Raw genomic sequence first — 19609 nt, forward strand, 5'->3', positions numbered from 1 at the left:
TGGCCGATAGTTTGTCTAGGTTATTGATTTATGTGTTCTTTATAGTGTTTGATTTAATTCTCCTGTTTTCAGCTCTTCTTGTATCCTATCATGTATCATATTCTACCTGGTGGTCTTTTACCTGGTATTTCTGAGTCCTGAGCCTCTTTAGGATTCTGCAGGGCAGACTGACTCCTCCTTCCCTCCTGTTCTAGTCCTGTATGTTCATTTTCTATATTGCATTTCTGCTGCTTTGCTTCATCAGACCCCACTCCTAACTCCTCTGGGGACCATCTCATTATTTTCTTACTCTTTTATTATCATTTAATGGGGCAGGATGGTAGGAAGAACACAGTTGCATTGGTCAGTCTGCCATCTTGAATCAATTAAGTTTTACAGAATTGCTGATCCTGTTTTAAGGATTTTCAGTGGAGATGGTAACCCTGCTTTTATTTATTTAAAAAACAAAAATATACAAATACAGTGAGATATATACATTCTATTGGTTTGTGGTTCATGAGTCTTTATTCTTTATACAGTAAGCTAAATGTGAAGCCAAAGCTTGGGTTCAACTGGATAGTCAAACTAGATAAGCCACACCGGGCATTCCCTTACAATGATACGGGACAAGAAGCACCATGCCTTGGGGCAGTGTCAGGTGTGTTTTTTTAAGCAGGAGTCCTCACAGCTATCCGGGAACTATTTTTGTCTTCCTCCCCTTTTAACATCCCCCTCCCCCCCCACACACAGTTCAAGTGTGAGGAAACAAGATTACATAGGTGGGTGTGGAAGCTGACTTGGTTTATAAGCCATAAGCTTCATATAGGAACTGTCTCCCATGAACATAGCTATCTAGTCCCAGCAATAGGAATACTTGGTTATGAGTTACACCACACTCAGGGAAGCCTAAAGGTATAACTTCCCATCAGGTATTTATAGTTTATTCATAGTTCTTTCAGTCCAGATACAGTCTATTAACAGGCATTTTTTACCATAAGCAGTGTTGCTGATAATACAGTTGACATTCCATTTTTATTGGGTTTCCAGGGAAACTGATGAACCCAAGGTCAATTTCCCATGTAGGGGGAGAGTTTTGTTAAACCTTTGCTCACATTCCTTTCTAGAACATTTGGATTTAAATACTTTTTTTTTCTTTCAGAATGTTTAATTAAAAAAAAAAAAAAAAAGCTTACAGATAAGTTAAAGAATAGTACAAAGAATTTATCATATACCCTATACCCAGATTCACAAATTAATATTTTACCACATTTGCTGTAGTTCTCTCTGAATCACGTGAAAGTTCCAGATGTCATGCCCCTTTATGCCTAAATACTTTGGTGTGTATTTCCTGAGCACAAGGACATTCACTTACATAACCACAGTACATTTATCAAAATCAGGAAATTTACATGGATACAATACTGTTTTCTAATCTACAGACTTTACTCAGATTTCCCCAGTTGTCCCAATGTCCTTTATCCCCCTCGCCCCCCACTTCAGAATCCATTCCAGGATCACACATTACATTTAGTTTTCTTGTCTCTAGCTTGCATTGTTCTGAAACAGTTCTTTAGTCTTTCATGACATTAACAGAGTATAGGCCATTTATTTTGTAAAATTTTTTTTTTATTAGATTCAGATGATCCATTTTAGAGAGGAGTTCCAAGTATGTTTTATCACATTTAGGAGGCACATAGTTAACTTTGTCATATTATTGGTGATGTTAACTTTTGATCGTTCAAGTTGTATCCGGCAGGTTTCTTCACAGTAAGTTACTTTTTTCCCTTTGTAATAAATAAGTCATTTATGGAGTGATACTGAAGCTATGAAAATATTCTCTTCCTCATCAAACTTTCATCCACTAGTTTTAGCATCCATTGATGACTCTTGCCTGAATCTAAAGACTTATATTTATCGAGCAGTTTGGTTATTTTTCTCTTCCATAGATCAGCAGTCACTTTAAGTTTGACTTGTTGAAAAATTATTTGCTGTGGTTTACCATTCTGAGGTAGCAGCCAATAACTCAAAGTTCGTTAGACTGTTTGTATACAGTCTGTAGTTCACTCATTCATCATGGCGCTTAATTATTGGTATTTATAAAATGTAGGGAATCAAAATGTTCTTAAACATTTTTCTTTCTCTAGGTGTTTACTGCAATCTGGAGGCAAGATCTTTCCTCAGTATGTGGTGATGTTGGGGTTACTTGTGGAATCACAGATACTGGTAGAAGAGAGTGCTGTTCAAGGAACAGAACGTACTCTTGGAGTAAATATAGCACCTTTCATTAACCAGTTTCAGGTAACTGTCTAGAAGAAACTTCAACCAGGTGACTGTTATCCACAGTCTACCTTATCTTTAGTTCTGTCCAGTCACTGTTGTTTAGGTAGGTTAGGATGGTAATCAGTCTCCTAGAGCAAAGGAACTTATGATTAAAATCAACCTAGGGGTTAGAATAGCCAAGGGATTCTGTCACTTTTTGGATATGGGGTATGAGAAAGAAGATCTCTTGTTTTTTGGGTCTAACTTGGAAGCATAGTTACTATTTACTGATAAGGGGAAAATATCAGGATCAGGTTGTGTTGTGTGTGTGACAGGGCAGAGGGATAAATTTGACAGTCAGTAGCATATAGATGGTATTTAAAGCCATAAGACTGGATGAAACCATCTTGAGGGTATGTAGAAAGAGAAGATGGCTGAGCATTGAGCTTTAGAGAACTCACAAAGAGGTTGGGAACAGAGAAGAAATCAGCAGAGATGGCAGGAGTAGGCTGTAGGCTAGGCTGAGAAGTCAGAGAGGTGGAGCCAGACCATTAGGGATTGGTAGAGCTGTGTGGGGACTAGAGCGTAGACTGTGAGAGGTGACATGCGTCTAGGGCTTCTTCTGGTGACTGACATAAATAGGAATAAAGGGCATAAGGAGGAGTCCTGGAGATGGTGTGAGGTCACTGAGTCCTTATGGGTAGGGAAGGTTGGATGCCTTCAAGGATGCCTAGGGAGAGGATTTATCTATGCCCTGTGTCATCATGAAAGTTGGCCTCTAATATCTTAGAGAGGAAACAGAAGGCTAAAAGTTATTACTAGTAAGTTTCCATTGCTGCTGAAATTGATGGAACACTTTATAGCAGTGATTTTCAACTTTTTGACTGTATATCGGAGATATCTGTGGACTTTTAGAAATACTGGATCCCAACTCCAGATTGGTGTGGGGTATGGCCTGAGCGCTGGGCTTTTTAAAAGCCCCCCAGATGATTTTATTAGGTAGTCAAGGCTGAGAACCACTGTCATCTAGAAATAAGCTTACTTTCCAAGTAAAATCCACTATGATGTTATTTGGCTGAATTTGGCAGCTTTTCTTCAAAAATTCAATAATTAATGTTGTACTCTTTGCTTAGTTCATTTTTCCACACATAAGCAAATCCTTAGTTTTAAAATTTTGGTACTATTTGGTTTAAGTAAAAATTTAAACTGCTTTCATCCAAGTGAAGGATCTATGGGTAACTGAGGCCATGGCAAATTACTTAACCTGCTTAAACCTTGGTGTGTTCATCCGTCCTGTAACACTGGAATGGACATTCTTCTGCCTTAAGGTTGATGTGGGAATTAAATGAGGTAATAGATACAAAAAGCTCAAGTATAAAGCAAGCACTTTTTAAGTGCTTTAATAAGCCTTAGAATGAATAACAGCAAAAAATTTTACTTTCTCTAGGTACCTATACGTGTATTTTTGGACCTGTCCTCACTGCCCTGTATTCCTTTAAGCAAGCCTGTGGAACTGTTAAGACTAGATTTAATGACTCCGTATTTGAACACCTCCAGCAGAGAAGTAAAGGTAAGGACAACATGCAAAATGATTACTCTTGTTATACTCAGAATAATTATCGTGAACTAGGGGACATTTTATACAAAGGTTTTAGGTTTTAGCCACTGTCTTTGAAGATTATAAATGTTATTTCCTGGACAAAAATAGGAAATACAAAAATGGACTTGAGTAAATATTAGTGAATATTTAAAAAATAGGTTGGTATTAATTTGAATCAGGTGATTAATTGTATGGCTTTCTAAAATTTTGTATCTGAAAGTGACTAAAGGAGAGAAGACTTAATTATCCAGGTCTACTCTGTTTACCCTGATAAAATTTTTCTAGTTTCATGATTTCTTAATTTTCATAGGTACACATTTGTAAGTCTGGACAAGTGACTGCCATTCCATTTTGGTATCATGTGTATCTTGACGAAGAGATTAGGTTGGATACGTCAAGTGAAGCCTCTCACTGGAAACAAGCTGCAGTTGTTTTAGATAATCCAATCCAGGTTGAAATGGGAGAAGAACTTGTACTCAGCGTCCAGCACCACAAAAGTAATGTCAGCATCACAGTAAAGCAATGAATGAAAACTCTTTAGGTAGAGCAGCAAATAAAAATTTTCATGGCCTGAATTAATGGAGTTGTAATCATAAAATGAGGTATAAAAATTTAATGCCTTGTAACAGTCATGTACTTTTTAAAATTGACATTAGTAAAACTTACTTAAAAGATCCTAGATTAAAGAACAGCATTATTATAAAGATATTGCTACAGACATACTTTTTGGAAAAGGATTTGTCATTATTTGTTCTTCAAATTAAGAAACTTCTTTTTTTCATTTTTATTACTTGATTTTTACTGTAGATTAAATTCTGCTAAACACTTGTCTTTACACTCTGAAGCCATAAAGATAAGGGATTTTTATAGTCTTACCCTCATTGTCATGTATCAGTAAGTAAAGCAAAACTTTCATTTTTTTTAGGCATCTTGGCTTTTTTTTCTGAAATCCAAATTTATAATTGGGAAACATCAAAAAGTAGGCTTCCACTGAAGACAAGGCTTACTTGTAAATTGTAAGCTTGCTTCCTTTTAATACACAGTATACTTCTGAGATACCTCCTCAGGTTTTGTGTTTGGGGAATGCAAACCTGAATAAGAATTTAAGCTATAAGCTAAATGTAACTGAGAGAGTTCAAGGAGTTAGTGAAGAAATAAATCTTCCAGGAAGCAGCATTTACCTGGTCTCCTTTGAAGAAGCTGATGACAAAACAAAATTAAATTAAAAAATGAGTTAATCCTTTTTATTTATTTGCTATAATTGGTCCAGTTTTTATAGACTTTCAAAATAAGGTGATTAATAAGGAAGATGCCTTGTATAATACGCTGTGTGCTCTTAAGTAAGCCACAAAGAAAATGAAGACGTACCTTCTCTCCAGACTGTCTAGTCTTCATGACCTCCAATATTATATTACGCAGCTTTACTTTTAATAGAAATGTTTAGTTTATAATGAGTAGACAGAATAAAGATTTTGTACCTTAATTATTGTGAACCAAGTGTGTGTGTGTGTGTGTAAACATATAAAGGAAAAGCTTTGAGAAGCAATACTTATCCTTGATATTGGTGACATAACTTCTCTGGTACTTTCTATAGTTTCATTATGTTAAGCATGATCCAATGATCAGTAAATTAAAGAAACACCATCTTGAGTAATAATTTTCTTCCAGATAGCAACTATGTCTTCTGGCTGTGGTTTAATAATTACAAAGAATTAAGAACAAGAACACTCAGCCAAGATTTATGTTTGTTGCCATCTTTAATAGTACCGAGTAAAAATAGATGACATTTCTAGCACAGGTTTATTATTCTTTTGGTCTTCTATCCAGTTTATTCTTTTCATCTCAAAGCTATGGATAATCTATTAGTCTTATTAGCAGTGTTGCAAATATGATTTTTAGGTGCTTAGGTGTTAGCGCCTAGATATTTCTCCTAATAGGAATGAATATAAGATATGGTGAATTTTATCATAGTTATATAACTTTTAAATCCTTCTCCCCCCTTTTTAACTTCTTTTTCCTGTGCCTCTAATCAAGAAATTTTGGTTAAAACATTAAGGGTTTTTGTTTTAAAGAATGAGAGACATAAAAGGTTACAGAAAATAAATGATAAATTCTTATTTATTGAAAGACATCCAGTTGAGAAATAGAGAAATAATTGTTAGCTTTTATGGCACATGATTATGATTAAGTTCCACTAATTCATGTTTCTGAATTAGCCTTCTGCTAATTCCAAAGCGTTATATTCATGCAGCAGTGGTAGAAAGCATTGAGACTTTTCTGTCCATCCCCATGATAAAGCAGTGTAACATCAGGAACATTTAGTTGGAGTTATTGTCTACCATGTGAGTATGTAATATCTGTTGTCAAGAAATCAAGTCTAAGTCTAGGAAATTTAGACTGATACACAAAACATAATTATGTAAGTTCAGTAGTTGTACCTGGCTTTCACCTATCTTCATGCTGAAATTTTCCATCATTTATGGCTTGTCCCAAGCACAAAATCCTGAGCAATGGGATACCAGGTAATGAAATAGCATGGTAGTAGCACAGTTTGCTTGTACACATTGTTCAAGAGGCCACAAATTTATCTGAGAGTTCTTTTTTCTCTCCTGTAGTGTCATTAAACATTTCATCAGGTATCGTAGCTGCAGTAGGTGTAGTCTGGGGGGTCACAGTGTGTCCAAACCCTTGGTAGTGACCCATGGGTGAAGGTGGCATAGAAGAAGCAACGGAAATTGCATCTTGTGATGACGACGATAATAAGCTTGTATGTTCATTCTGATCTTGATCCTCAGGAAAAAATTTTTTCCTAGGATGTCCCATGACTGTCCTTCCTTTAAAGTAATATAAAGGTTTCCAGTTAGTCAATTATTTTTGCCATTAAAAACTCACCACTGTTCTATAAATAAGCTCACCTTCCACCCCTAATTTGAAGAAACCATGGTACTGTGTTAAACAAAAGTCGTTTCATCTCTTAAATAGCTACTAAATTACTTTATTAAGAGAAATACAATAATCTACCTATCTGGATGAATTAAATGGTTGGTACTTACCAACATGTCTTACTTGTTCAGAAATATCATCTCTAATATCTGAAACATCCCACATGGCAAGAAAAGAATCAAAGCATGAGCCTTCTTCTGCTTCTTGGACGTATGGTTTATATGAGAAAGTGTAGTGATGAGCAATAGCAGCAAGGAACATCTCAATACAGATGATAAAGTCCTAAAACAACAACAACAACATTAGCCATCTTTGGGTTTAAATCTGGTTTTCTAGGTATAGGAAAAGCTCTTTCTTTATCCCTTTTCAAAAATACTTAAGTATCAACAGCTTGTTTTTCAGATTACATTCATTTTCTCAAAATTTTCCCCAAGTAATTACTTTTTATGTCTTCAAAAAAAAAGAAAAAAAAAAAAAACAAGATAAAATACCAAAATCTAAATGTATCTGTACTACCTCAATCCAGTACTACTTAGCAAAGTACAATGCATTGCATTCTCAACACACTGCCCAAGGACTAAAAAGAGAAATGCAGAAATAGAAATGGATTTAGGAATAACAAAATCCAGGTTCTACTCCTGGCTCTGCTACAGATTGTTATTATGACCAACTTCTCTAGGTCTCCTGTTTCCTCATAAAGTGAGGATAATAGTAGCCCCACGGGCCAACATGTTGTCAGAAATAACATGTTAAATTGCTTAACAAATAGTAAAGTTCTATAGAGTTCAAAGATAGCACTACTTACCTGAAGTCCTGTAGCCACAGCTTCTACAGTTTGCCATTCCCATGTATGCTTTTCAGAGATAACGCCAACTTTTACCAACAAAGCAATAACTACTGCTTGCCTATATGTTAGGAAAAGGTAAATGCTAAATCTGTATCAAGCATAAAATTAGCATTTGTTTTAAAGATACGTCATTTTAAAAAGTTAAACCCCTGTGCAACCTGTGGGCCAGCACCACTACCACCCTGCCTTCACAGCATTTAGAAATTTGGCACATTCTTTTTGTGAGGAGACTGGTATCTACAGTAAATACATTTGTTTTGCAAATTTACTCTTCTAGTACAGTTTCATCAGATGAATTTTGATTACGTATTCTAAGAACATCTTTTTTTGCTTTGAAAGTATGCACAAGTCATTAGACTATAAGTTTTTTCTTATACATAGACAATGCCTAATATCTGGTACAATAGATATTTCAAATGAAATAAAGGACAGATAATCAGAGGTTGTTTACACGTGTAGTAACTGACTATTCAGATTATTTTTTAAGACAGCATTTTGAAACCAGTCTTGTTTGAGGTACTGAATCTAGAGACAAACCAAGAAGGGGTCTAATTCCATGATAAGGAGTCATGCTGAAACATTTCAAGTAAATCTAGGGATATAATTCCAGGTTCAATTTAAACAGTAAACAGTGAGATAGGAAGACGAACTTCACAGTTCAATATATATAATACACTTCAATGTTGCTGGTAATGATGAAAAAAATTAGGAACAACCTCAGCGTCAATAGGAGATTGGTTACAAAGCTATATCCACACAACAGAATATTAAGCAAACAAAACCCCCTCCCCAAATTATATTCTCTCTTTACTGACGAAGAACTATACCCACAGTACACCGAACGTATTATTGATTACACAAGTTTTTATAGTATGAAACCATTTCTGTTGAGTTTTATATATGATGTGTACTCTGAAATGCTAATCATTCTTTCTGGGTGGTGGGATTTCAGAGATTTTTCTTTTTATCCTTTTTGTATTATTGCTTTTTAATACATTTGGTGCATTTGTTTCTGGCACTCCCACCCCCTTTACTAAACAGCGACCATGTATAGTTTTAAAAAACATTTTTACCTATGAACAGAACCTAGACGGGTTAAAGGGATAAACTTTTTGAAAGGCAAGTAAACATTTTGGAGTCCCTGGGTGGTGCAAATGGTTAATACGCTCTGCTGCTAACAGAAAGGCTGACGGTTTGAATCCACCCAGAGGTGCCTCAGCAGAAAGATCTGGCAATCTACTTCCAAAAACATCAGCCACTGAAAACCTATGGAGCACAATTCTACTCTGATGCACATGGGGTTGCCATAAGCTGGAATCGTTCAATGGCAACTGGCTTTTTAGAGACATTATTTTAAAAATCCTCCCTAATAAACGTTTTATTGCCTGTCAAAAAATGAGAATATTTAAGAGAAAGCAACACTTACCAAAAAGAAACAAAGACTACCAGCTTTACACACAGAAATTTGCCAACAGGTTGGATTGGACTCAGTTCTTCCTTTAGTACTTTATAAAATAGCAGGAGACAATACATGGCAAACTAGAAACAATTAAGATTAACATTTAAACTTCTTCAATAATATTAACTAAATATGGTAATAGAAATACATGATACAGAGCACTGTACAGGCACATTTTTCTAGGCATTATTGCGCTATTTTTTAGATTAGCAATACATTTTTGTAGTTTACAGTGGATGACTATATACTACATGAAATTTCTCAGTAGAGATGTTCTGTAACATATTAATAAATCCCTAAAAATGTTTTTAAGTGTTCACCTACTACAGCCAAAGAAACCAATGAGTAAGTGATTGCTATTAATGGAAGGCTCCCTTTCAACCAAAATATCTAACTGCTTAGTAATGGTTTTTATACACGAATTACTACTATTTTACAATGGTTTAGCTTATTAATGAGTCTATCTTACTCAACATTACATAAGGAGACACACTAAATTAAGTACAATTTCAATAAAATTTATGATCATGAAATCTGAAAGACTGGAAATATTTTTCTTGAGGGCAGTATGCTAGTCCAGCTGAATTTACTTTTTAAGATAAATACTTGAGACATAAATTATTTTTAGAAATCACTTCTAATAACGTAGTATAGTCTTGAATAGCAATAAGCATTTTTCTAAGTTTATTCCATTAAAATCATGTAAAATGCTCTTTTAAAATATTTTAGAATATAAAGAAGAAAGGATAAAGTTATCATAGTCCCACCATCCAATCATTCCTTTTTACACAGAAACTGTCCTATTTTTAACAGCTATCATCAACTGAATACATAATTTTGTTGCCTGATTTTTTCCCCTTGAAGTACTTTACTGTTCCTTCTGTTTCATAATGGTTATTCTTAATAACTGCATAATATTTTGGCTAGTGGAAGGGCCCCAACATATTTAACTTGTTCCCATCACTGAGCTTTTGGACATTTCCGGCTTTATGCTATTATAAAAATAGGCTTTGTATGCAAAGATAGGAGCTCTGGTGGTGCAGTGATTAAGGGCTCAGCTGCTAACCAAAAAGTTGGGAGTTCAAATCCACCAGCTGCTCCTTGGAAACCCTATGGGGCAGTCCTACTCTGTCCTATAGGGTCTCTATGAGTCGGAATTGACTTGATGGCAGTTTTTTTGTTTGTTTTTATACAAAGATAAAGCAAAAGTATTTCTGATCATTTTTTAAAATTATTTTATTGTATTTTAAGTGAGTTTACAATTCAAGTTAGTCTCTCATACAAAAATTTATACATACATTGTTACGTGACCCTAACTGCTCTTCCTATACTATGACAGCACACTCCTCCTTTCCACCCCTGATTTCCCGTGTCCATTCAACCAGTTCCTGACCCTCTCTGCCTTCTCATTTCACCTCTGGACAGGAGCTGCTCATTTAGTATTTCTGACCATTTCTTTAGGGTACATTTGCAGAAATGGAATCCATGTGTGAGAACTTTATAAAGCTCTAATACCAAACATGCATGCCATTACATCTAAACTATCATTTTGTTGAAAGCACTAACTAAAGTTTTTAAAGAAAATGCATATTCTTAAATTGATGAGATCAGATAGTTATACCTTTAGAGAATTACAGTTTGTAGAACTTTTTTAAAAAAAAAACTTATCATTCTCAATTTTTCTTTAATCTCAAATGAATGGAACCAAAAAAAAGTTTCTTTTGTTCAAACCTTGTACTGTCATGTATCAATTAGACATTTTCTCGTATTGAATATGCCCAGGATATGCGGTTTTCTCTCTCCCTCTTTTTTGTAGTAAGTTTTACTTTTATTCATGATACACCCACACAACTGCAATGAGTACCAGAAATAAACAAGAATGACCAACAGGTCAAGGTCTAAGTCACCAAATAATTAACAAAGATATTATTATATCTTTATATATGTATAAAGATACAAAGTTTCTTCAAATTCTTCCTATAATCAAATTTCAAGATTAAAAAACTAACAATTAAGCTTTATTCCAAGAACTTTCCCTAAGAAAATTCAGAGTTACAAATACTAATTTAGTACAATGAAGAAATATGAATATTTACTCACCAATTGTGACATATTGTTTATTATAACCAAGTAAGTCCAAGCATTTGAAAAGCTAAAGTTTCCTTCATCATATATACCAAGCAGCTCACAGATTCTAAAAAAATATGTAGAAATTAGACAACTTTATGATTGTTGTATGGCGTTGAGTCAGTTCTGACTTACAGCAACTCTATGCCATAGGGCAAAGAAGAACTGCCCCATAGGGTTTCCTAAGCTGAGATGTTTACAGGAACAGATGGCCACATCTTTCTCCCGAGGAGCAGCTGGTGGGTTTGAACTGCTGATGTTACGGTTAGCAGCCAAGTGCCTAACCACTGCACAACCAGGGCTCCTTTACTTTATGATTAACCAAATCAAAATGGATTTTGAATATAGCATGGACAGCAATACTTAAATTCAGAAGTAGTTTCACCTGAAAGATCCTTTAGTAACCACTTCATTTTGGTCATAGAGATGATTCAAAAATTACCGAAATAATTTTTTCTAGAAATGTTACCATAGTATTATTCCAACTTGCAGGAAATCTGAAATAAGACACATACATTGCACCAGAAGGGTAATTAATAGATTTTTTAAAATTATGCTGCCTAATTTTGAAAAGTTTGATTATTATAAACATATAATGCAGGTCTATAACTGTAGCTGTAATTCTTCCCCCTAAACTCTTTCAGAGGTCAATTTTACAAAGATCCAGATCCACCTAAGTAGGTATTACCATCAGTATTAATTTATCTGATTTCTAAACTACAGAGAAATAAAGCATGTCTTCCTAAAGAAGTGAATTAGTCTTAGTTCTGAGGCAAATAGCTGCTGACTCTAAGGCTAACTAATTGCTAGCTCAAAGACAGAACAAAGAACTGAAGGCTTCCTTCACCTATCTTTCCTTCTACTCTTCCTCTGTAAACATGCAGGTTAGTTATGACTAGGAGACAAAACATGCAACCTACCTGCTTTAAATTACTTGATGTTCTTGAATTTTTAGGAAATACTTTTGCCATGTAGCTTAATGATACCCCATTTTACCTTAAGTCCTAAGCCTTGACAATTTTTTAAAAAGAAAAACATGAATTCTTTCTTAGAGTATAGTGCTCATAATATATTTCTAAATTAACTGTACAGAAGATAAAATTGTGTACTTAAACCTAAAGCAGCATACTTTAACTTCATGCAACAGATGTTTCTATACAGCTGTGTGAACCTTAACATTTGCACATGAAAGCATTTTAAAGTTCTAGACAGTATGTTATTTAAAAGAGCCCTGTGGTGATTCTTTGCCTATAAATGGTCACCTTATTTATTTTAATAGATAGGATGTCTATACGCTGTGTTTTTTACAGTAGACTAGACCTGTATCATAAATAAGTAAATTATGTTCTTTATATGTGTTCCTACTCAGTTGTTCCCACGTAAGTAAACATAACAGTATGAGGATTTTTTTAAAAAATGGTAATTTAAATTGTGTATACTTACAAAGCAACGATGGTGGTGAATGGTCTGACAACTGTATACTGCAATACACCCAGTTTGCATCTAAACAGCAATACTCTGCAAAAGAAAAACAACTTATTTCAACTCTTTGTTTGAATAGCATTAACTTTTTCCTAAGGCCTCTAAATTAAAATCACTTTGGCAAATTATGTCATAATTAAATGTAATTCCTTCAACTGAGTCATTCTAAATGGTAGTAGGGGAAGAATGTGGATGGTGGCAAATGATCTAAATATCATTTTTGACATTTTCTTCTTTATTTCTAAACATGGTAATAAATATCAGTAAAATTATTTGACAACTATAAATCTGCTGAAAGACCTCCCTGTGTATAGTATCAAGTTTCTGAAGAGTGCGGCATACAGCAAAAGTAAAAGTAGATTCCTGTGTAATTCTGGAAGAAAAGTGAGTAGCAAATGAAGAACATATGTGCAGGTGAATATTTAGAATGCATTATTTACATTTAGGACTCTCTTTCAAGTTTAGTACTTAAATATCAATCTAGAGACTATAACTGACTAGATACTCTGAAAGGACAAAACAAATATCCTGCATAAAACAGTTTTTGTTCTATTACTCAGGCTCTTAGTGTAGGGAAAGATTCACAAGGGCAACAAACCATGAACAAAACAAAAAAGCCCCAGAACGAAAGAAAGAAGAAAAAAAGTCCTGAGAGCCTTGTGTAAGCCCTCTTAAAAGGCCAAAGTGCTCTGAGGGGCAAATGTCTGGTGGTGCAGTGGGTAAGTGCTCAGCTGCTAACTGGAAGGTCGGCAGTTCAAACCCATCAGCCACTCCGAGGGAATAAGATGTGGCAGTCTGTGACCTTAAAGATTACAGCCTTGGAAACCTTATGGGGCAATTCTACTCTGTCCTATAAAGTCACTATGAGTCAGAATTGAATTGATGGCAACAGGTTTTTTTGTTTTATCAGAACGCCATTATATGATGAATCTCCTAATTTAAAGACTGCATCTAGACTGAGAGGATTATGGGCCTGGCATTTCAGACCTTGAGGTATTATATTACCAGGACTGAATAAACTATTAGGTTTTCTGTGCTAAAGTGGTCACTCCCTTATCAGCCTCTTCTCTTACAACTAAGTGTGCCATGTGGTGGTGAGGCCTAGACGTTGTGCCTGGGCTTGTTGCAAGGCCTCTTGATGAGAATGCCTTGGCCATACATGCTGTGCTTCCGGTCCCATACTCTTCATAAAGCTAAATTAAGTTGCAGCTGGGTTAGCCCTATAGTGTTCTATAAGCTGATGTCAATCCGAACCTGAGGGTAACTGTGCAGATGGATTAAACAGGCAATCAGATACCTTAAAAAGCTGTGGAGAATTAAGGAACTGGAAGATATATCTGAAGAAAGGACACAAAATGTAGCAAAGGCTGAGACAAAAAAACAGGAATGTGAAAGAGAGATTGAGGGCTACAATGAGTAAGCTTTATAACATACAGCTCTAAAATATTTTCAGAAGTCTAACAGATATTCAGAGTTCCAGAAAGAGAACAGAGCAGAGGAAAATTGAAAAGATAATGGCTGAGAACTTTTCAGGATGGAAGACATGAATCTGCCAGTGGATGCACACTGTCAACCAAGCAGAACTAAAAACACAAAAACCCAACTGGATATTTCATAGTGAAATTATAGAACACCAAAGACAAAGAGGGTCTTAATTCTGACACACAGTAGTCAGAGATCTATAAAGGAATGACAATTAGATTGACAGGAAGGGATTAACATTAACAATGGAAGCCAGCATTCAGTAGAATAAAATTTTCAAATTGTTGGGAGAAAATACCTGTCAACCTAGAGCTGTCCATCTAGAAACTTTATCTTTCAAGAATGAGAGCAAAATCAGATAATTTATTTCTGAGAAACTTTGCTATTGATACACCAACACTAAAGGCGGAAGGAGCCCTGGCAGTGGAGATAGTTAAGCACCCAACTGCTAACCCAGAAGTCGGATGTTGGTGCCCATCCAGCGGCTCTGCGAGAGAAAAGACCTGGCGATCTGTTCCTGTAAACACTACAGCCTAGAAAACCCTACGGGGGCAGTTCTGCTCTGTCACATAGTCGCTATGAGTAGCAATCGACTCAACAGCACGTAACAACACCACACTGATGGAACTTCGAAAGGACATACTTTAGGAGGAAGACAATGATCTCAGATGGAAGATCTGAGACCCAAGATGGAATGAGGAACGAGTACACTTAAACATGTAGTTAAATCTACAAAAGACTTTTTTTTAAAATGAAACTCAAGAAGTTACGTCTTTTTTAAGATCAAAGATTTTAAGTAGTCATGGTAATAAAAACTAGAAATAGAGAATGTAACTTCGAAACCAGTAGTGAGAAACAAAAAAAGAATGTAATCAACTCCCAGCAGAATCTGGGGAAGCACCTGTAATCAAACACCTTGCTATACCTGCAGTGAAATGTACTTATTCTGTGTTAGGCAAAATAGTCACATTAAGGTTATAAATAGACAAATACTAGTTCAGATCAAGTTTGTCATTAAATGAGTTATGAAAAAGCTTTTAGTTTTCAAGGTTTTATAGTTTGCTATTACAGATAAGGAATTACGGACATACGTTAACACGGCTAAATTTAGATGGTGTAAAACAGGTCTGCCTGTTACAGTGTTTGTATGTAGTCCTCCAAATGTTTGAAAAACTTTAAAATTATGTTTTAAATCTTTGTTAATTAGAAAGACTTTCTGTAATTGCTTTCCACCAAAGTATTAAGTAAAAATTATATATTATAAAAGAAGTTAAGTGAAATAAGAATTCTTGGATTAGATCCTGGGATTCTCTTCAGGACATTACTGGAAAAACTTGGGAAATCTGAAGAGACTATAGGTTAGGTAAGTATTTTACCAATGTTGATTTCTTAGTTTTGACAAACATACCATGATTATGTAAGATGTTAATATTAGAAGAATTCTCTGTCTTGTCTTTGCAGCTTTTCTGTAAGTTTGAAATTATTTCAGAATAAGAAATTTATTAAAAAATAATATCAATTTAAAAAAGAAAAAAGTGAGACAAATGGAAAACAAAAGCATAGCGAGAATATAAATGAACATATCAATAATCAGCCAACAATAATATTAATAATCATGGTTAACATGTTGAAATGAGCATTTATTAGACTGGAATAAAAAAATAACTAAGTTATTATCTTTTATAAGTAGCATATCTAAAACATAAGGACAGGGAAGGGATGAAAGTAAAAGGTGAAGAAAGATACACGAGGCAAATACTAAACAAAGGAAAGTTTTGATACCTGTTAGTATCAGACAAAATAAACTTTCAGACAAAAAAGGATTATTTGGTATAGAAAAGATCATGGCATAATATTAGAAATTAACTTCATCAGGAAAAGTAACAATTCTAAATGTGTATGTACCTAATAGAATAGCACCAAAACACAAGCAAAAACTGACCAAAGTACAGAAGAAACTGACAAATCCATTATCAGTGGCAATTTAAATACCTTTTTTCAATAAGTGATAGAGCAAGCAAGCCAAAAATCAACAGGAACATAGGAGAACTGAATAAAACAATAAACTTGACCAAATGGCAAAAATGTAACACACGCTCCCACTAATATAGAATATATATTCTCCTAAAGTACACAGGAAACACTTGTAAAAACTGATTGAGTACTAGAGGCTATGAAACAAATCTTAAACAATTCCAAAGACTGTCTTATAGAGAGTACATTCTCTGTTGGCAATACAAATAAATTAGAAGTCCATAATAAAACAAACCTGCCCACACCCCCCCCCCCAAATTCCCATGTTTGGAAATTTAAAAATACTCCAAAATAACTCAGGTGAAGAAGAAATCACAATGGAAATTCGAAAAACTTTTTAGAACTGAATGATAAAGTACTATTTATCAAAACCATGGGATTCAGTAAATGTAGTTGTTGTGTACTGTCAAGTGAATGCAGTACTCAGAGGTAAATTAGTAGTTTTACATGCAGTATTAAAAAAAGAAGGGCTGTGTATTAATGAGGTAAGAATCCAACTTAAGTTAGAAAGAAAACATGTAAATCAAATGAAATGGAAAAAAGAATAGAGCAGAAATTAATGAAAATGAAACTACGGAGAGAATCAACAAAGCCAAAAGTGAGCTAGTGAAAAGAGCAGTAAAAACTGGCAAACTTCTGGCAAGACTGGTCAAAAACAAAGATACAAATAACATTAAGAATGGAAAAGGGGTCATAATGACAGATATGAAACCAATGGATGAGGAGTCCAGCTCCTAGCTAAACACGTGTGTGATTTTTCATGTCTGACTATAGGCAATAACAAAGGCTTTACCTGGCAGGCCTCAGGAAGAAAGCCACCCTAGCCAGACTTGGTAGGCCTTCCTCTGCTGAAGCCTCTTTATTAGGTGGAAGGGAGGGTGTCATGGATTGAACTATGTCCCCCAAAATGTCTGTCAACTTGGCTGTGTCATGATTCCCAGTATTGTGTGATCGTCCACCATTTTGTCATCTGATGTGATTTTCCTATGTGTTGTAAATCCTACCTCTATGACGCTGATGAGATGGATTAGCAGCAGTTATATGGATAAGAGCTGTAAGATTAGATACTATCTTGAGCCAATCTCTTTTGAGATATAAAAGAAACGAGCAGGTAGACATGGGGGACTTAATTAGCTACTCAAGAGACCACTCAGTTCAGCCCCCTGACAATGTATACACTTAAAAACTGTCTATTCTACCTACTTTAAAACAAACAAACAAACAAAAAAAAAACCCTAAATTTTCTAAAAATGACTCCAGAAACAACAGGTAGCCTAAATAATTCTATACTTGTCCTTCCATAATGAAAAGTCCAGGTTCAGACTTTCGAGGTATAGTATGTAATCTCTTCCTGTGATACACAAATAAAAGGCAATGATCCCTGTAAGACAGAGGTCCCCAGACGGAAGAAAATTCCACTGCCTCAAGCAGCTTGCTTGGCATGCACCGTAGCTTTACATTAAAATCCTGGTTCCCATCTAGCTCAACTGGCATAACATAATTTATAAAGAAAATGTTCTACATTCTACTTTGGTGAGTAGCATCTGGAGTCTCAAAAGCCTGTGAGTGGCCATCTAAGATACTCCATTGGTCTCACCCCTTCGGAAGCAAGGCAGAATGAAAAAAACTAAAGATACAAGGGAAAGATTAGTCCAAAGGACTAATGGACCACAACTACCATGGCCTCCACCAGACTGAGTCCAGTACAAGTAGATGGTGTCAGGCTACCACCACTGACTGGTCTGACAGGGATCACAATAGGGGGTACAACAAAATTCTAACTCACAAAAAAAGACCAGACTTATTGGCCTGACAGAGACTGTAGAAACCCAGAGAGTATGGCCCCTGGACACCCTTTTAGCTCAGTAATGAAGTTACTCCCGAGGTTCACGCTTCAGCCAGAGATTAGACAGGTCCATAAAACGAGATTAAAGGGGCACAACAGCCAAGGAATAAGGACGAGAAGGCAGGAGGGAATAGAAAAGCTGGTAATGGGGAACCCAAGGTCGAGAGGGGGAGAGTATTGACATGTTGTGGGGTTGTAAACCAATGTCATAAAAACAATATGTGTACTAACTGTTTAATGAGAAACTAGTTTGTTCTGTAAGCCTTCATCTAAAGTACAACTAAAAAAAGACCCCCAAAACAAAAAAAAAAACCCTGGTTCCCCTCTCCTTAACTACTGCCCAAAACTAGAGGAAATTGGCGGAAACTGGTTTAGGCACCATGTTGACACTCAGGATAATCTTTTAGCTCATTAAAATACCTCATACATATTAGCTTTCCCACCTCTGGGTGAGCTTAACCACCATATTCTGAACACACGATGCATGAAGTTATATGTAAACCCCATTACACCTTTGTAGTAACTTGTATGAACTTCCTACTTGTAAACCTCTTAAAAGTAACCTTCACCCTCACCCTCACTGAGCAGTCTTGGCGGCAGTGGCCCAACTGTTTCCTTTCCTTGTTCAACGAAATAAAGACGGCTTTCCACTCTCCCACCTTGGTGTCCCGTTTATTGGCTGAGATGAGTTATGCCGAGCAGAACCTGGAGTTTCCACCTGGCAACATTAAAAGAAAAAACCCACCAACCCAGAATTCTCTACTCAAAGAAGAGAGGAATTCTGGGAAAATGGTGGCATAAACAGACCCCCATTTCAACCCTCCCCCACAAATACGAGATTTACAATAACAAAATGGCACTCAGCTCTGAGGGACTCTGAACTGGGGAGCAGAGGAAAGCAGCAGGAAACTGCAGACAGGCACAAATCAACGAATCAACATGATTCACATATGGTAGGAAAACCGCTTCTCCCACTGTCCCTTCCCCTTTCCCCCACCCACACGAGCTGTTGGCTGCTGTGAACTGGGGAAGTGGCCCCAGAAAAAGCCTGTTTCCCTAACCACCACACCCTCTGCCTGTACAAAGACAGAACTCCAAGCTTCTGTTCTAAAATCAACAAGGCAGACGTTCCTGTTCCTAGGGAGCCATGTGGAATGGGCCAGGACCTCCCCCACTCAGACACTGTGCTGCAAGCCTACTGTGAATTGCTACAGAAGGTCCTCTGCAGTGGAGTCTGTCCTCATAGTCAACACTCCACCTGCCTCCCTGCGCAGCCCATAGCTCAAGACTTTGAAACCAACAGGACAGACCTCCTGTGGAGTCAGTTTGAGTCTGCCTGCTCCCGCCTGCAGTCGGCTCTGAGGAGTGCTAACTGAGGCTGCAGTGTACCAGAAAGCAGGCATCCTGAGTGGAGGCTACACCCACAGCCAACATACTACAAGGGGTTTCTGAAAGCAACAAGACAGACTTCCCTGGGGTCTGTTAGGAGTGTGACAACCACTCCCCCACCCCAATACTGTCACCTGCCAGCCTGTAGTGAATTGCTACAGA

General features: G+C 36.2%; 2 protein-coding genes across 10 annotated transcripts in view; one reads left to right on the forward strand and one right to left on the reverse strand.

Moving 5' to 3' along the window:
• PRMT9 (protein arginine methyltransferase 9) overlaps window positions 1-5645 on the forward strand; it is a 28628-nt gene extending 22983 nt beyond the window's left edge. For 5 of the 9 annotated variants that reach the window (XM_004378837.2, XM_023733565.1, XM_023733561.1 and 2 more), the window contains 3 exons: window positions 2124-2277; window positions 3686-3808; window positions 4149-4517. In XM_004378837.2, the coding sequence (XP_004378894.1) occupies window positions 2124-2277; window positions 3686-3808; window positions 4149-4364 (493 nt within the window). In that variant the 3' untranslated portion in view covers window positions 4365-4517. Of the gene's footprint in view, window positions 1-2123; window positions 2278-3685; window positions 3809-4148 lie in introns of those variants that run through there. The other 4 variants (XM_023733567.1, XM_023733568.1, XM_023733569.1 and 1 more) reach the window with 2 other exon arrangements.
• A 26-nt stretch (window positions 5646-5671) lies between these two features.
• TMEM184C (transmembrane protein 184C) overlaps window positions 5672-19609 on the reverse strand; it is a 41893-nt gene continuing 27955 nt past the window's right edge. Inside the window, exons 5-10 of the mRNA XM_004378866.2 lie at window positions 12658-12732; window positions 11188-11281; window positions 9055-9167; window positions 7587-7686; window positions 6892-7063; window positions 5672-6672 (exon numbers count right to left, since the gene is read on the reverse strand). Of these exons, the coding sequence (XP_004378923.1) occupies window positions 6407-6672; window positions 6892-7063; window positions 7587-7686; window positions 9055-9167; window positions 11188-11281; window positions 12658-12732 (820 nt within the window). The 3' untranslated portion in view covers window positions 5672-6406. The remainder of the gene's footprint in view (window positions 6673-6891; window positions 7064-7586; window positions 7687-9054; window positions 9168-11187; window positions 11282-12657; window positions 12733-19609) is intronic.

The sequence above is a fragment of the Trichechus manatus genome, unplaced genomic scaffold, assembly GCF_000243295.1.
Source record: "Trichechus manatus latirostris isolate Lorelei unplaced genomic scaffold, TriManLat1.0 scaffold00059, whole genome shotgun sequence".
Classification (NCBI taxonomy): domain Eukaryota; kingdom Metazoa; phylum Chordata; class Mammalia; order Sirenia; family Trichechidae; genus Trichechus; species Trichechus manatus.